The sequence below is a fragment of the Lottia gigantea genome (assembly GCF_000327385.1).
Source record: "Lottia gigantea unplaced genomic scaffold LOTGIsca_7, whole genome shotgun sequence".
NCBI lineage: Eukaryota > Metazoa > Mollusca > Gastropoda > Lottiidae > Lottia > Lottia gigantea.
In genome coordinates this window covers 3,082,092-3,099,608 of record NW_008710370.1, presented here as the reverse complement: position 1 = coordinate 3,099,608, position 17,517 = coordinate 3,082,092, and the positions used below count along the sequence as shown (strand labels likewise).

Below are 17,517 nucleotides of genomic sequence, written 5' to 3'. Positions count from 1 at the left end.
GTATGGGGGGAAAGGAGGGTGGATGTAAACATGGAAGTGGCGGGAAATGTATCAATGTTCCTGCCCAGGGAATGGATGCAGTGAAATAGATGTAGAAGACTTCAGGGACATGGGGGGGGGGGGGATGCCATAATTAGGCTATGTATGGGGGGAAAGGAGGGTGGATGTAAACATGGAACGTTCACGTTCACCAACAGCATTTGACATTTGGCTCACGATATTCGCCAACTCTTATTTTATTTCCTACTGTCAAGGGGTCTTTAAATGTTCACAGTTAGAGAAAACTTGAATTGATTCTCATAAAATATGTGATTTTGAATTTGTATAAGCTTATAAGTGTTGTATTGTAATTTAGATTGAATTCTATCTATTTGAATTGAATTTTGTATAATATGCTTACATTGAACTATGGCAACTACTAAATGATTATTCAATTAATTTGAGTTCTAAGTGTTATAATATTAAAAAATAAACAATATTTATGCATGAATTTAATCTGCTTGAAATTTTGAATTTCCAGTGCATTATGAACTAATTCCATATTTTCAAAAGGTTACCATGGTAACAAGCATACACATTTTCATGTTTCACAATTTCAATGAATATCAAATTAATTCTATATTCCTACTAAAGTGTAAAAATAGAAAATTGATAAGATTTTTCTGCACATTAGTTGATTTTTCGATTTTTTAAAATCTGTTTCCATGGAGACCATTACCTAAAATGGTCTGTTGTATTATATATATGTTATAAATTTTATTTGTAAACTGTTTTAAATACTTTTATTACCAATTGAAAGTCAGTCTTGTTACATTTTGGTAAAGATTTTTTCTGTGATATTTTTAATTGTTAGGTTACTATTGTTATTTGTTGAAAACTAGAATTTTACGAACATTTTACCTTTTGCATGTAAATTATCTTTGTTTGTTGATGACTAAAATAATTATTTAAAATAATTATTAGGTTTAGAGATCTTGAAATATGACTAAAAGAGAAAATTTTGATTTTTAAAATAGATAACTGTGTTTAGTCTTTTTTTCTTCATAATCCACTCTGTTTCCATAGCAACAAAAGCAAGTTTATTGTGGTGATTCATTGAAAATCACATTGTTATTGCGAACACCCAAATATGGTCTTTCAAAATATCCATTGGTTTGGGGTTTTTTATTTGCATTTTAACATACCACTGGCTTATTTGTATATACTTCCTTGACTTTGGCTGCATTGTGAAATAAAGTGTATTCCACAGCAGCATATTACATGGAAAAACTGTAGTCTGAAAGGGTTAAGAAAATTAGGAAATCAAAGGAATTAAAAAGTTTGAAGTCTGATGCAGGTAGACAACAAAAAGACCAAAGAAGATGAAAATTATTTAGCGGGAAGATTTTGAACATATTTTGAATGGCATCAGTGTGTTGGATATTGCAGTCAGGAAGTGAGGGATTTCTTTGCTACACTGTCTGTGTATCTTTCATTTCAAAACAAAATTGTACAAAATTGAGTTGCATCATATTTTTTGCTTAAATTAAATTCTACTTGGCAATTCTGAATTTGCTGCACCGCTGAAACTGACTTTTGGCTCAATTTTCCGCATTTTTTTTTTCTTCTTTTTTGGTGAATAGATTATATATCTAATAATCTGAAGATGTGTGTTTTTCTTTCATTCATTATGTTATCTAAGGTCCAGCCCACATAGTGCAGAAAAGTAGGACCTAAAACTCCATTCGTTTCATTTTATAAATTACTGGCTGGCAATTTCATAAAAGCCATCACTAATCCCCTCTCTTCCCCTACCCCTGTATCACAACTTTGTCTAGAGCACATTAAAAATTATTAGAATCAGCAAAAAAACAAAGAATTAAACGTATGTGGTGAGCTATAAGAAGAAATGGGAACTGCAAACTGACAAGCTGATAACTCAAATACAAACTCATACACAAAGATTGAAGACCCCAAACCCATCTGCTCCACAAAAAACACTTAAAAATGTTGAATTTGTTATAAAATTATTTTTTGGGTGAACATATACCTAAAAATTAGTATCATAAAGCCATGATGAATTACTTAAACATAAGAATTGCTATTATCTCTAAAACCAGTTTTTCAGCCTAACTTGGGAAAAGTTATCATAGACAGCAAACTGAAATTAGGAATATACTTCCTGTATTAGAATCTTCATACAAATAAGCAGTTTTGAAAATATGATGTAATTTGTTGCTGGAATTTGGTTGCTATGGTAACGCCATAACATAATCTTTTTTTCATCCTCTCAACTGAGCCATATCTTTGAGTGTATTTAACCATTTTCTTTTAAACTCCTTATTTGCATGAAGAATCATTCAGAAAATTTCAAGTCAATAGTGTGATTCCTTTTTGAGAAATATGTTCTTAAGATAAAGCATAAATTTCCTGCCATTTTTTGGTTGCCATGGTAACCATGATATCTATAGCCTGAACACCCCATTTTTTTTAATCAGATCATATGTAGGTATAATACTAGTGAAAATACCAAAGATTAGTAATTAAATTTAAAAAAAAATAGTTTTAGAAGCTTACTATCCCGTTCACTCCTGTGATGTGAAATAGTGAAAATGCAGTCCATTACTTTTAAATCCATTAATATAAAACTTGATATATAGGTAAGCTTATATTACCAAAATAAAGATCAAGTGACACAGTAAAAAATAAAAAAATATTTAGTAATGCTGGAAAGCTATAGTGATATTATTAGTGGTTGATACATTGATGAGCATATTTTGTGGTCTTTGTAGGAAGTATAGCACTTACATCACTGACCTATGATGCATTGACTTTCAGCAAATGGTAGCACTCACTTTTCTTGCTGATAAAGAAATTCTACTGATGATCGAAAAAACACATACTTTTACTTATTATGTGCAGCAATATTTCGCATTTTCCATCATATTTGGTACACTACAGCTTGTCCTTTCTTAGTTAGATCACCAAGATCAAAGCTACAGCCACAGAGATATTAATCAACCACAGAGATATTTATCAACTAGACTCAAAACAACCTTTAAAAGTTTTACGGTTGTCATCATGGTCATCGCGGATATTATTCTATACTGACCAAATTCAAAAAAATGTCTTTCAAATATTTAATATTTTCATGACAATAGTATGTCACTTTATGTTCATATAAATTTGCATAGCACAAAGTTTTGTTCTTAACCATCCAATTTAATGTAATATTGAACAGCAATTTCTAAAATTTATTTTGGATTTTCATTTTGAGTTTGGATTGTTAGTACTTGGATTTTTTATTTTGCTAAACATCACTTTCTATGAATCAATTGAAATCATAAGAGTGTCTATAAGCTAAAAATGTGTTTTCAAGAACAAAAGCAATAACTTTCTATCAAATATTTTCAGATTTTTCTGATGTTCAAAAGAGTTCATCCTTGGGTAATAATAAACACCTACACCAAAGTTTCGTCAAAATCGATTCTACAGTCTTGTGTTGCCGCCTTTACTCATTTTTAGTCTTCCACTATTGCCACGATCAGTATCTTCCTGCAGAAACCCAGGGCACCCTACTCTTCCTTTTGCCTTTCTACATTATCGGTACCAGAAAAGAGTGCACAACATAGATGAGTCCTGAACTGTTCTTTTTTACTACCACAGCTGCGACCCCCAAAAGCCAGACTCCCTTTCGAGCCTTACCCAAATTATCAGGGTTCCATAAGTGTTCCATGTTGAATTGAAGTCAAATGTCATTCTATCTAATTTAAGGATTAGAAAATAGTTTAATATTCAGTGGGTTCAAAAGTAGCCGGCAGCCGACGAAAACCGCCATTTAAAATCCTCATTTTGTCTCGTTTCCACCTACTTTTCGTTGAAAGCACGTAATAAAAATAATTTTACTTTCGCTTTTATAAATCGAAATTTTACGGTATCCTTATTTTTACTGTAAACGAAATCAATAAACAACACAGACGCAGTTGCAGAGGTCTTTCTACTGTTACTAGATAATCCTGCTTGACTGGATGTCCGAATCTAATGTGATCTCTATCTTCGTTCATAAAATCCTTTTAAAATTTTATGACAGCCCGTAAACTTTCCGTTCTTCCATTGTTTTTCTGACCAACTTATACAGGGGACAAAATAACCGACATGGCATTGCTAATTGAGATACAATTTTAAGCAAAATAGAATGTAATTTTCGTCAGTAAAGCATTTTTTTTTTCATTTGGACGATTTAAGATTGGTTTCATAACCTTCGAATAAAAAACGACACTAATGTTCACGCTTTTGGAAACCGGGTTATGGCTTACACTAGCTAGCACCCTAATCACTAGCTTGGTAGATCTGGACCCTACCGATCGACAATCAAGTAGAATTGGAAAGCTTCGTCATTTTCAGAAAGATATAAAACACTTTTAATTTAGAGGGGTTCTTAAAAAAAAATAATGACAGGCTTATAAATATTCGTAACTGTATAAATCGCAACCCTGAGCTTCCTATATTTATCGGTTAGTTTTGTCTCTATCAATCGAGATTCATATGCGTACGACCTTGAAAATTTAGACTCAATGTCACGAAAAGATACAAATAGCAGTAACAAATATTATTTCTATCTTTGGCTTTGAATTGATTGAAAGATAGCTTGCATTGCAAGGTAACATACGCCCACTGGCAGCTGTCAGAAATAATAAAACAGTCTTTAGTGACTAAAGTACGAATTTTCTCATATTGAAGAAATTATTTATGCTGAATAATTCCACAAAATTTTTTAAAATCAATATCAATAACCCAAATACGACAAACAATTAAATCACACAGCTCTAATCAAGGGCAAAAAACAACTTTTGACGCGTGTTTACAAAGTCAAGGGCAATAACTCAAAAACTGTTCATCGAAAATGCGTCAAGTTAGAACTTGTCCGTGATCTTATCAATTCCAATGATCACACCAAGTTTCATCAGAATCGGTTGAAAACTGTAGCTTCAATCCTGCTCACAAACTATTTTTAACAAATTTTGACGTGTTTTTATAAAGTCAAGGGTAATAACTCAAAAACTGTTCATCGAAAATGCGTCAAGTTAGAACTTGTCTGTGATCTTATCAATTCCAATGATCACACCAAGTTTCATCAGAATCGGTTGAAAACTGTAGCTTCAATCCTGCTGACGAACTATTTTTAACAAATTTCAACACGTTTTAACAAAGTCAAGGGCAATAACTCAAAAACTGTTCATCGAAAATGCGTCAAGTTAGAACTTGTCCGTGATCTTATCAATTCCAATGATCACACCAAGTTTCATCAGAATCGGTTGAAAACTGTAGCTTCAATCCTGCTCACAAACTATTTTTAACAAATTTTGACGTGTTTTTATAAAGTCAAGGGCAATAACTCAAAAACTGTTCATCGAAAATGCGTCTAGTTAGAACTTGTCCGAGATCTTATCAATTCCAATGATTACACCAAGTTTCATCAGAATCGGTTGAAAACTGTAGCTTCAATCCTGCTCACGAACTATTTTTAACAAATTTCAAGGTGTTCTAAGTCAAGGGCAATATCTCAAAAACCGTTCATCGAAAATATGTCAAATTCAAAATTAATCGAGATCTTATCAATCTAAAGCATCACACCAGGTTTTATCAAAATCCGATAAAAACTGTAGTCTCTATAGTGCTCACAAGAAATGTTGACCGACGGACAGGGGCGACGACAATATACAACGACATATTCATGTTGGCGTATAAAAATGCGATTGAAATATAACCGTAAGAAAAAAGTCTTTGTTGAAGACAAGTTGGTGGATATGCGGTATTGATACTCAAAATTATGGTGTAACTTGTTTACTTTTTTATGTGACGGATATTCTCCGATTCATTCAAATGTATGAAGGGGTGCGTATTATACAGTAATTAATTCTAATTAATATTTAGAAACACATTTTGTATTAAAATTACAATCAGGTGACAAGGTTTTTACACAATTATGATGCCATTCATAACTTTCAAATTTGCAGAGCTGTTCTATATTCTTGAATGTGCTGTGTATTTTCAATTATTGCATTAAAAACAAACTGCTTCACTAAATTGTTATGGAAATCCATCATAAAGCTTAAAACTTATGTTTGATTAATGAATAAATTTTTAATTAGTATTTATCCTAGTCTGAAGAGGACCTAGATGGTAGTGTCAATTTTGGTTCAATCCTCTCAAGTGCCAAGATTATGCATGTCTGATGTTTCATTTTCCAAATTTTCTTTGGGGAGGTTTAAACTCCCCTTGACTCTTATCTTCCGCCAACGAATCTTGGAATGACCAGCCTCCTACTTTTCTGAAACTGCCCCCTACTTTAAAAACTTTTGAACCCCCTGAATATTATTTTTCGAGTTCTATTAAATATATTTTTATTTTATCAAACCTACTGTCATATAAATGTAGTAGCAGAAGCTGAATTGATTAATTCACATAGATTAAAATAGTTACCTGAAATATTTCTCTAATATCAGTCTTGGCATTCATGTTATGAAGGGCTTGAATAATCTGGTCATGAGATAAACCTGAATCTTCTTGAAAAGCTTGTAATAATGAATCAATCTGAAAAAGGTATCAAAAGTCATTACATTCAGTAAGCTTATGTGTAGAAAAAAGGAAGAAACCATCATCTACAAGTATAACAACCTAGATTCAAAATGATTTTGTCTTCCAGCTGGTCTTTGGCAAATCCTCTTTGATGAAGATCTTTCCTGGTTTACCGGTACTCATTTACAGCAGGGTCAACTGGAACAAATGATTAAGGTCACCAGACAGTCACCCTATTCTGAAGGTTTTTTCATGATAGTGATAGAAATTCTTAAATATATCATATAGTGTTGTCAATGACGATTTACTCTGAAATCGGTTTTTTGATGCAAACTGATGATGACTTATCATAATATTTGACTCACAAAAGAGGTAAATAATGCACCAAAAACAAATGTGACAATAATCATCAAATCCATTGATAAAACAATCTGGCATTTGAAGAGTTAACATCTTCCCAAATAAAAATCACTTGACAGATGATAGTTAATACCTGCCGACACTTAAATAGAACTTTAATGCTACATCATTTTCTATGTTGATAGGTATTGTTTTAATAATGATATTGATCATTTTTACCAGAAGCATCACCTAAGCCAGACACTGTCTTGCTGAAGTAGCAATATTAATGAGGAAACATGTTGCTGACTTATATCGTGGCAGCATATTGTTGTGGCAGCCATTTGTCATGTACTGCTAAAAATAACACTTACCAGACATTTGTATTCTTTATGTATGGCTCTATATTCTTCACTATCTTGTATACTTCCATCAAATACTAAAATGTTAAAAAAATGAGCTTATATATGAAAGAATGAAATCCCTCAAATATCAATTGTTGCCCTATAAGATGTGACCTATTGTTGAATTCTCTCTAGAATCTTTTTTAGTTACTCTTATCATGCCATTTTAGATTGATTTTATAAGATAAGTGCAGTACTATTAAATATGGCTATGTCAGCTATGTTTGTTTTTTGACTAGATATATACATATACATATTTATGAAAGATAGCTTGCTGGGCAAGAAAACATACACTACCAGCTGTCAGAAATGATTACAAAGGCTTAATAATGAATTTTCAAATAATCTTTAAAATATTTATAACTCAAGGCTAAACCTAAAAACATCAAATTATCATAAAATTCAAACATTAAAAAGTTTTTATTAAGTCAAAAGCAATGATTCTGAAACCGTTCATCCAATTACTACTAATTTCGAACTTCGAACTTGACTGAAATCTCATCAATATATATATACATACCAAGTTTCATAAAAATTAGATACAAACTGTAGTCTCTACCATGCCTACAAGCCAAATTTGACATGGTTTTAATATAACTCTGATACCGTTCATCCAATTAACACCAATTTCGTAATGAAAGAACAAGATCTCTTCAATATATACATACATACCAAGTTATCACGTCAAGGGCAATAACTCTGAAATCATTCATCCGATGATTACAAATTTCAAAGTTGATGGAGATCTCAGCTATATACATACATACCCAACAGACAGACTGACTGAAAGACAGGGGTAACGGCTATATACGTCCACATTTCCATGTATTCAATAAGATAGCTTGCCAGGCAATGTAATATACGCCCACTGGCAGCTTTGATTTTGATAAAAATATTTAGCAGTACAGTAACAATCACCAGTATGAAATATTCAACCTTCAGTCATACACTTCTTTTGAACTCTATAGGGCGATACTGAATAATATTAAGTATGAGTTATTGCCCTAGTTCTTGAAAACATTTTCAATTTTTAGCTCATGAAAACTCTAGAAGACAAATATTCAATCTTCAGCGCGGTACTGAATAATAAAACCAAGTTTTGTCAATATCTGGCAAGAATCATGCCTTCTAGAGTTTTTACGAGCTACATATTAAAAGAGTTTTCAAGAACAAGGGCAATAACTCATACTCAATATTTTTCAATTTTTCTGATTTTGAATAGGGTCCATCCTTGGGTGATTGCAAACACTCACACCAAGTTTCGCCAAAATCCGTCAAGAATTATGCCTTCTAAAGTGTTTACAAGCAAAAATTTGAACGTGTTTTCAAGAACAAGGGCTCATACTAAATATTTTTCAATTTTTCTGTTTTTCAATATGGTTTATCCATGGGTGATAACCAACACTCATGCCAAGTTTCATCAAAATCTGTCTAGAATTGTGCCTTCTAGAGTGTTTACAAACTAAAAATTGAACGCGTTTTAAAGAACAAGGGCAATAACTCATACTAAATATTGTTTGATTCTTCTGATTTTCAATAGGGTTCATCCGTGGGTGATTAAAAACACTAACACCAAGTTTTGTAAAAATTCATCAAGAATTGTGCCTTCTAGAGTGTTTACAAGCTAAAATTTAACGCGTTTTCAAGAACAAGGGCAATAACTCATACTAAATATTTTTCAATTTTTCTGATTTTCGATAGGGTTTATCCTTGGGTGATTACAAACACTCACACCAAGTTTTATCAAATCCGTCATGAATTGCACCTTCTAGAGTGTTTACGAGCGTTCCACGAACAAGGGCAATAACTCACAGTAAATATTGTTCGATTCGTCTGATTTTCAATAGAGTTCATCCTTGGGTGATAACAAACAACCATACCAAGTTTCATCAAAATCAGTCAAGAATTGTGCCTTGTAGAGTGTTTACAAGCAATTGTGGACGGACGGACGGACATGGGTGACGTCAATAAACGCCCCCCATTTCATGTGGGCGTATAAAAATAGAAGACACACAAACCATTTACAAAGTTTTTTACTGGTCCATTATTAGTTGATCCAAACAATGCGGATACTCTATAGCGCAACACATGGGTGAACATGTTTCAAGATCACAAATATATTTAGTATGAGTTATTGCTCTTGTTCTGTGTTCAATTCTAGCTTGTTAACACTCTAGAAGGTTCAATTATTGACAAAACTTGGTGTGAGTGTTTGTTATCACCCATAGATAAACCCTATTGAAAATCAGAAAAATAAAAAAATATTTAATTTGAGTTATTGTCCTTGTTCAAGAAAACGTGTTCAATTTTTAACCCATTCTTCAAGGCACAGGTCTTGACAAATTTTAATGAATCTTGCTCTGTGTGGTTGTTATTAACTATTGAAAATCAGAAGAATCCGACGGACGGACAGAGTGTTTACGAGCAATTGATGTTGATAGAAGCACTTACTGTGTAGAGGTTAAAGGGCGATAACTCCTCAAAACTGACGTAAGAGGCCTAAATCTTGAAAAAGCCTTAAATTTAATCAGAAGTAAACTAAACCTTCTCAAACCTTTCGATTTAGGTCCAATAACATCCATTTCAAGTTTCATCAAAATCAGTTGAAAACTAAGAGAATAATAGCATATTCAAGATTTTGGGACAAGGGCAATAACTCTACTTCTAACGATCAAAAATAGCTCAAATTCCAACTTGATCTTCGTTTTATAAATATGTATACACAAACCGAATTTCATTTGATTCCATCAAAAAATCTAGTTTTTAGAGCGTTTACAAGCAAATGTTGACGGACCGGCCGATGAAGTGTTTACGAGCAATTGATGTTGATAGAAGCACTTACTGTATAGATGTTAAAGGGTGATAACTCCTTAAAACTGACGTAAGAGGTCTAAATCTTGAAAAAGCCTTAAATTTAATCAGAAGTAAACTAAACTTTCTCAAACCTTTCGATTTATAAAAATATGAAAAAAGTACCTAACTCTCAATTCAAAGCAAATTTGGCAACTTAAACTGAAAAATAATAATTACAAAATATCCTGGTCCATTGATAGCAGAGCTAAAGCCTACACAAATAAAACCAAACGATGTAGCCTGTGTCTAACGGAAAAGCTTTCCATCATTAATACCCCCATGAACAGTTCTTTAAACAAACAATCTGAACTCCTCTCGAATTGTAGAAATGAGAATAATTTCTACTTGTCCAACTTCAGTATCGACGCAGGCTGAATTATATATGTCAGTTGTCTGAAGATCGCATAGCGTGAATCTCTGAGTACCAACATGTATTTTTAGTTTCTGTTTAATATTTCTAATAATGTAACAAAATCGATCTAGTCAATAAAAATGAACCGCTGTACACAATAAGCCTTACATTACAAAATGTTGAGTTTAAAAGCCTTTTTGAACAGTTCGGTTTTCAAATTTTTCTTAAATACATCAAACGATGAACTTGATGTAATTCAAAGAGAGAGTGAATTCTAGAGTCTCAAAGTTGCACACTGAAAAGAACATTCTCCAAGTTTAACCAGATTTATTGTTGAAAGAGATGGCAAATGAATTACTAGTGCAGAAGTCCAAAAGCCTAATTAGTTGAGTTAATTTCCCTTTCCCGATACTTCAATATTTTCAGTCATGTAAACAAAATGCATCAACTTATCAAGCTGACATATCAAAAAACGATGACAAAATGTGATCAAATAGTTAAAGGCTATCTCGGGTCAGCAGAACTTATATATAGAATCACAGAGCTGCGTGTACGCATTCCTAACTGAAAATAATCCAAACAGATTCCAATGACAATCACATTGCACTCGATATCGACTTGCCGTTGACAGTTTGTTGAAAACGAATGACAAAACTCGGCATTACCATTTACCGTTATTGCAAGAGACAAAAATAGGTCTATCTTACCAGACAAGGCTAATACTCACATTCACAAAAAAAACTTACCAAGACAATAATTCTCTATGAAAGAGTATACTGGTATTTGAAAAAAGGGAGTTCCCAAAAAGCATAATAGTTCGTCAAATATATATTCGGCTCTTTTGGACGCCATATTGAATCCATACACAACACAAAAATTCTCTCGTGAGAAGTTACGAGATTTACTATTCTTTTGGGTGTATTGAGTGGAAAACAGAACATCAGTATCTCCTATGAAGCTTAATTCATTAAGCTTTACCTAGTCGATTTTAGCTCAGATAGTGGTGCAGCTAGTCTTAAGTCAAAATGAAATTGTCACGATGTTAGTTATGAGGAAGGGATGATTGTATGCAGGCATAAAGTTATAAATTATATTATAATAATAACTCTATGGAGGCAGGTTGTTTTCACGGTTCTCGACCAGACCTATTCTCCGTCGACATTGCTGTTATTTCTTCAAAAGCGTGCTGTTTGGTATAGAAATACAGGCTGTTTTCGAAATGTATAATTATGCCAAAGGATAAATGAATTTAAATCTGAATGATAGATCTGAAATAAATACAAATACTGGAAATGAGAGGCAAGGTGTTCAAAGACTGAAATTGACGTCATTCACCCAGAACATACAGTAAAATCGAATACAAACGTTTGGCTCACCCAGAACATACAGTAAAATCGAATACAAACGTTTGGCTCACCCAGAACATACAGTAAAATCGAATACAAACGTTTGGCTCAAAGTCAAGGGTTGCATTAAACTACATGGAATGAAATAATACCCCTTTCGCACTGCAAAAGTAATTCGGTTCTATCCAGTTCTATCCGAATAACTTTCGGTTGCTTTCGCACTGGCAAAAAAACTTATTCGGTTATAACCAGAAGTTATCCAGATAGAAAAATCTACCTCAAGAGGTGGATTTCGTCTGGATACGATCCAGATAAGTGGCAGTGCGAAACCAAACAAGAAGTTATCCGGATAAGTTTATCACGCGGGGTGGCACGTGTATAAACACTTCAAAATGGCTCCTGTTGGCGGGGACGTTATAATGATATTTGACGATCACAAGAAAAGGATTAATAAAGTACACGAATTGTCTAGGATAAGAATGAATATATATCTGAAGAGGAAACATAAAATGCTTTTTTTTTTATTTTCATATTTTTTATTTATAAACAAGGAATTTCAGTCCCGTCACGTGACATGATGTGTTACTAAAAATAAAAAGTTATCTAGATAACTTGACTCGGCAGTACGAAAGCAACCCGAATCGAATCGAACTGAATCGGATATTTCTATTTGGTTGTAACCGAATTCAATAATTCAGTTGTTAAGGGGTATTAGTTTCAAAATGACAGATTTATTTTAGGAAGGAATGAATATGGAATAAACTCTTTCAGGGTAGAACAATTACACAGAGGTTGAGAAATTATTATCACAGGTTACTTCCCTTGACATGTGAAATTTGTTCTTGTGAATATTCTTAGGACAATTTTCTACAGTGTTACTGTTAACACTCAAGTGCAATCATATGTAAAGACAATTGAACAATTTTCTCGTAATAGTTTGTAACGGCGCATAGATAGGCTAATTATTCGGGGTTGTATTGCCATTGGATAAGGGTATAATCTAGAAGTTGTCTACATGGATGTTCATTCCATAAGAATGCATAGAGTTAGTAGGCCTAATGTGGTTATCCAATACTTTTCTTTAATTAGCATAATTTTCTTCGTATCGATACCATGTTTGTTCTTAAATTTGTTTCATAGGAATGGTTTTTAAACGCCCACACGAAATGGGGGGGGGGGGGGGTGTCGTATATTGTTGTCACCGTCCGTCCACAATTGCCCTTAAACACTCTACAATGCACAATTCTTCGGGGGAGTGTTTATCACTCAAGTCAAGGATGAACCCCTATTTAAACCAGAAAGATAAAAAAATAATTAGTATGAGTTATTGCCCTTGTTCTTGAAAACGCGTTCAATTTTAGCTTGTAAACACTCTAAAAGGCACAATTCTTGGTGTATTTTGACGAAACTTGGTGTGAGTGTTTGTAATCACCCAAGGATAAACTCTATCGAAAATGAGAAAAATTGAAAAATATTTAGTATGAGTTATTGCCCTTGTTCCTGAAAACTGTTCCTGATTAAGATGAAACATGGCATGAGTGTTAATAGCCTAATCACCAAGGATAAAGCCTATTGAAAATCAGAATAATCGAATGGTATCAGGATGTGTTCCCGTGGAATTTCATTCGTATCTATCAGCTATTTATTTATATAATTTTATAATATATTATCTTGATTATTACGTAAATAATCAAATAGCTAATTGAGAATTTGTTCAGATTTTACCGGGGTGCAACATAATTCCCTTTATGGTCAGTAAGATAGAATTGTTGTGGCCTTAAGGCCAGCAAGAGTATCTTCCTTTAGAAGTAATGGTAAGTTGTGATAGAATGGTCTTAACCTCTGAAACATCCTAGTGTAAATTCCCCTTATAACCTGTGAAGGACCTCAATCAAATGTAAAAAAATAAATAAGATTCATGGATAAATTTTCGTATATGTGGAAGCGGAATCCGTCAAATGGTCTCCGTCATGCATCCAAAAAAAAATCGCGGGGTATAGCGATTTTTGACGCATCCGGACGCCTTTCCGCGCGGAGATCTCCCAAATGTGACGTATTTTGTGGGGATTCCCTGTCCTTTTTATGTATCAAAGCATCCATCTGTCTAGAAGTCTGTGCGTCAAAAGAAATATAACGCATACGTTTAACGCACACATGGAATCATGTTTGACGCATGATAGATCTGCATGACGCGTATATGGAATCTTAGCTTAATTAATAGGATCTCCCAATGCTATGATGGTGCTAGATGCATGAGTGGTGAACACGGTGACGCTCAGAAACTTATACAGGACAGATTGGGACGACAGCTACCTTATGGACATTGTATAAATCACCACCTTCATTTAGTTGTTGTGGACTTAGTGTCTTGTCTGGTATTCCTGCTCTTTCTCGGTTTTTTGATGAAATCATTTCGCTCTACAAATGGTTTTCCAAATTTAAGGAGGATAAAATGTACGAAGGTACGTCACCAAAACGTGTGATAGCAGCGAGATGGTTGGGTCAAGTATGGTTGTAAAAATGTATGCGGAAATAGTATGGCTGTATCCACCATTTATCCAGGGACAACAAAACCATTTTTTGTAGATCGCCCAACACTCATGCCTCTATCAATACATCTTGGAATGTCCAATCTCTAATTCCCTCAAATGAAAACCTGAAAGTTGCTAAGCAATATTTGCAGGATTATGTGCCGAGATTCAGGACTCGGGCCGGTTTTGCAATGAACAATAGGACACCTTTCCTAATGTATTCGACATGCTAATAGTAATAGGACAATAAAAAGTAGAAGTAATAATCATCTATTAGACCTGTACGATTACAGACCCCTACTCACCGCCCCCCTCTTTTGGTACATTGGGCTGGTAACGGGCCTGAATTGGCAGAGGGCTATTTGAGGAATTGGGTTGCCTACTATGTTTCAAGAGTTTTCAGTGGAGAAGTCCGCTTGGCTTCTGTAGAGCATTTGATACGTATGAATTCGATAAAACTTCAAGGTAAAACTATGCTTTGGATGAAAAGATTATTTGAATAAAAGTTAGTGAGTGTCTTGAAAAAAACTGTTTATGTCCAGTTTATTGGTTTAATGAAAATTGGTATCGGTATCTTTGATGTCTTTTGTCGCTAATATTGGATATTAAGTTTACAGAAGGGTGGGTGGAGAGTATGATTGTATGAGTCCAAATTAAGTAAATATCATTAAGAAATCTAATCCGAAACATCTGCTTCTATGGTTATTTTCGTTTTCCTGAAGTCTGCAGTCGAAATCCTTTATATCAGTTTTTAAGATCACAATTCTGCTGGTGGATCAAAGAGAGAGTCTTTTCGTTAGTTAAGTATTAATAGCAATATGTTTGCGATAATAATTGCGTATAGACGTAGTTTTAGCTAGAAGTGATACCGAATTTCTAAGCAACTATAGCAATCACCGTGCTTGCCTGGCAAGAACATGTATATCCTGATGTTGTATATTCCTTACCCTACTTGAGAACATTTCAATATAATGGGCCCCTGCTAGAGAATGACTGGTTGTCTTGAAAATCTGTAAATAGTCTTCAGAAGAACTAGAAATGTACGAAAATCGCATAATTCCTTCCAAATATCTCAAACTAGGAATTTTACTTACTATTTCTATGTATGTCTTTTTCTGTATATCAAAGAGCATCTTAAAATGACGAGTCGGCATTTTAATATTCAAACGCGGATAATTCTGGACACAAAGATTTGAAGGCTCAAATTTCGACGGTGAACTCTGAACACTATTACTGATTGGCTTAGCTGAAAAATTCCAGTTTCTGAGACTAAAGTATATTAAGTATGATTGGTCAAACTTCTTCTACAAGATACTTCATAGCATCATTGCAACCCACTCTGTGACGCCCCATTGTAGGTAATAACGTTACAAGGCACTTTAATGCATTTTTTGCAACACAATCTGAACGACATTAGCTGAAATTATACGTCTATATTAATATATTCGACCCCACTGACCTCACCACTGACAACAGGGAGACAGCGGGCCTAAACTCTTTGAGGAAAAGTGCACGAATGAATTCTGCCCGAGCTGATCCCGATGGCGATGCCATGGTTCGTGCGTGCGCCTGGCTGTCTTAAGTAGATCTAGTGAAACCGACAATTCAACATTAGCAATTCAATGAAACAATTTTAATTCACTTACCTCTGGGCCCGTATGCATAAGTTAAATGCATAAGTTAAATTCAAATTTAACCCTCGAAAACTGGATTAAATCGGGGGTTCAATTTACTCAGTGTTAAATGGTATGCATAATATAACTCCGGGTTATTTCGAGAGTTAAACATGTCATTGAACCCCCCAGATTTAACCTTGCTCAAAAGGTGGGTTAAATTTAACTCAAAGTTGATTTCAGTCAACGTTTCTTGTGGTAATTTAACATTAACAAGAATATTGTGCAATGGATGTCCTTAAAATTATTGAGACAGAGGAACGAACTGCTGTTTTTCGGAGAGAACGGGTTTCTGCGACAGATGGAATCCCTTGGATGCCTTTGATGATATGGAACATATTCTTCATGTTGGAAATAGATCTTTTAGAAATCTATCAAGTTTTCATTAAAAGACAATGGAATAGACAGGTAGCCTATTAGGCTATAGCCGAGGCTCACCGCTAATAATGATTGAATGAATCGATTGAAAACTAGGCCTAGTAGATGAACCTACCTGTTTTATTGGACTCTTTCATCCTAGATTTAACCCTTTTAGTACCCGCCTTTTTGGAATTCTTCCACTTATCCTTACACCCCTGCACTAAAAAGTCTAAAATAGCTGCATTTTCTGTGCAAAAATCAAGTAGCAAACTTGTCTCTTTTGGCCTTCAGTTATTGTTTTAGTTTTCGCCGGAGCATCGAAAGAACAGTCCATAGCTAGCTAGGTCTAATTTACGTCGTCTGCTAGGTAAACAATGCAATGCATTGTGGGATTTTTCTACTCTAGAGTTAGTTTAATTCTTGAGTTAATTTAATTTTAAGGGTTACGTAACTCTGAGTTTATGCATACGAAATAACTCCCAAGGGTTACATACGTAGGCTAACTCTGAGTTGAATATTAAGCGCAAGTTAAATTAACTCTGGAGTTATTTTTTATGCATACGGGCCCTAGCTGGTCTTGTATTTTCTTTCTGTTTTAGGGTTAATTAGTTTTCGGGGAAGGGAGGGTTTGATTCTCCCATATGTACAGGCCTAGGGTGGAGCAGACACTTTATTTAGGAATTAGATTTAAGGATCTTGATATTGGGTTTTCTTCTGTTCCGATTCTGATCTGAAATTAGAAAAAATATATTAAAAATAGGACATAATGGTGTTACTAAGCTGTATGACGTAATACACAAATGGCGTCACTGATTGAAACTACACAAGTATGTGTTGGCAAAGATATACACAAGTCTTGTGTTGGATTTTAAAATAAGTTGATACAAAAAATGATACACAAGCTCCGTGTTGGATTTCAACACAAGTGTGTTTGAAACCACATAGGTTTGTGTTGGAAGAAATTTACACAAATCTTGATTTTTTTCAGTGTTCATGTTGTTAAGATGAGAAGATTCTCCATCTCCGTGGGTCTGTTATGGAAATCCCTGAAGTAAACGGGTATGCAAGGTAGCCTGAAACTGTAGCAGACGACGTTAAGAA

The 17,517-nt window shown here is 34.0% G+C and overlaps 1 protein-coding gene across 1 annotated transcript; it reads right to left on the bottom strand.

The window, feature by feature from the left end:
- Positions 1-6,435: 6,435 nt before the first annotated feature.
- On the bottom strand, positions 6,436-11,358 carry LOTGIDRAFT_155072 (hypothetical protein; the record flags this gene model as incomplete). Its single annotated transcript, XM_009065577.1, has 3 exons — positions 6,436-6,573; positions 7,272-7,336; positions 11,253-11,358. 3 exons carry the CDS (start codon positions 11,356-11,358, stop codon positions 6,436-6,438), a joined length of 309 nt encoding a protein of 102 aa, XP_009063825.1.
- Positions 11,359-17,517: the final 6,159 nt, after the last annotated feature.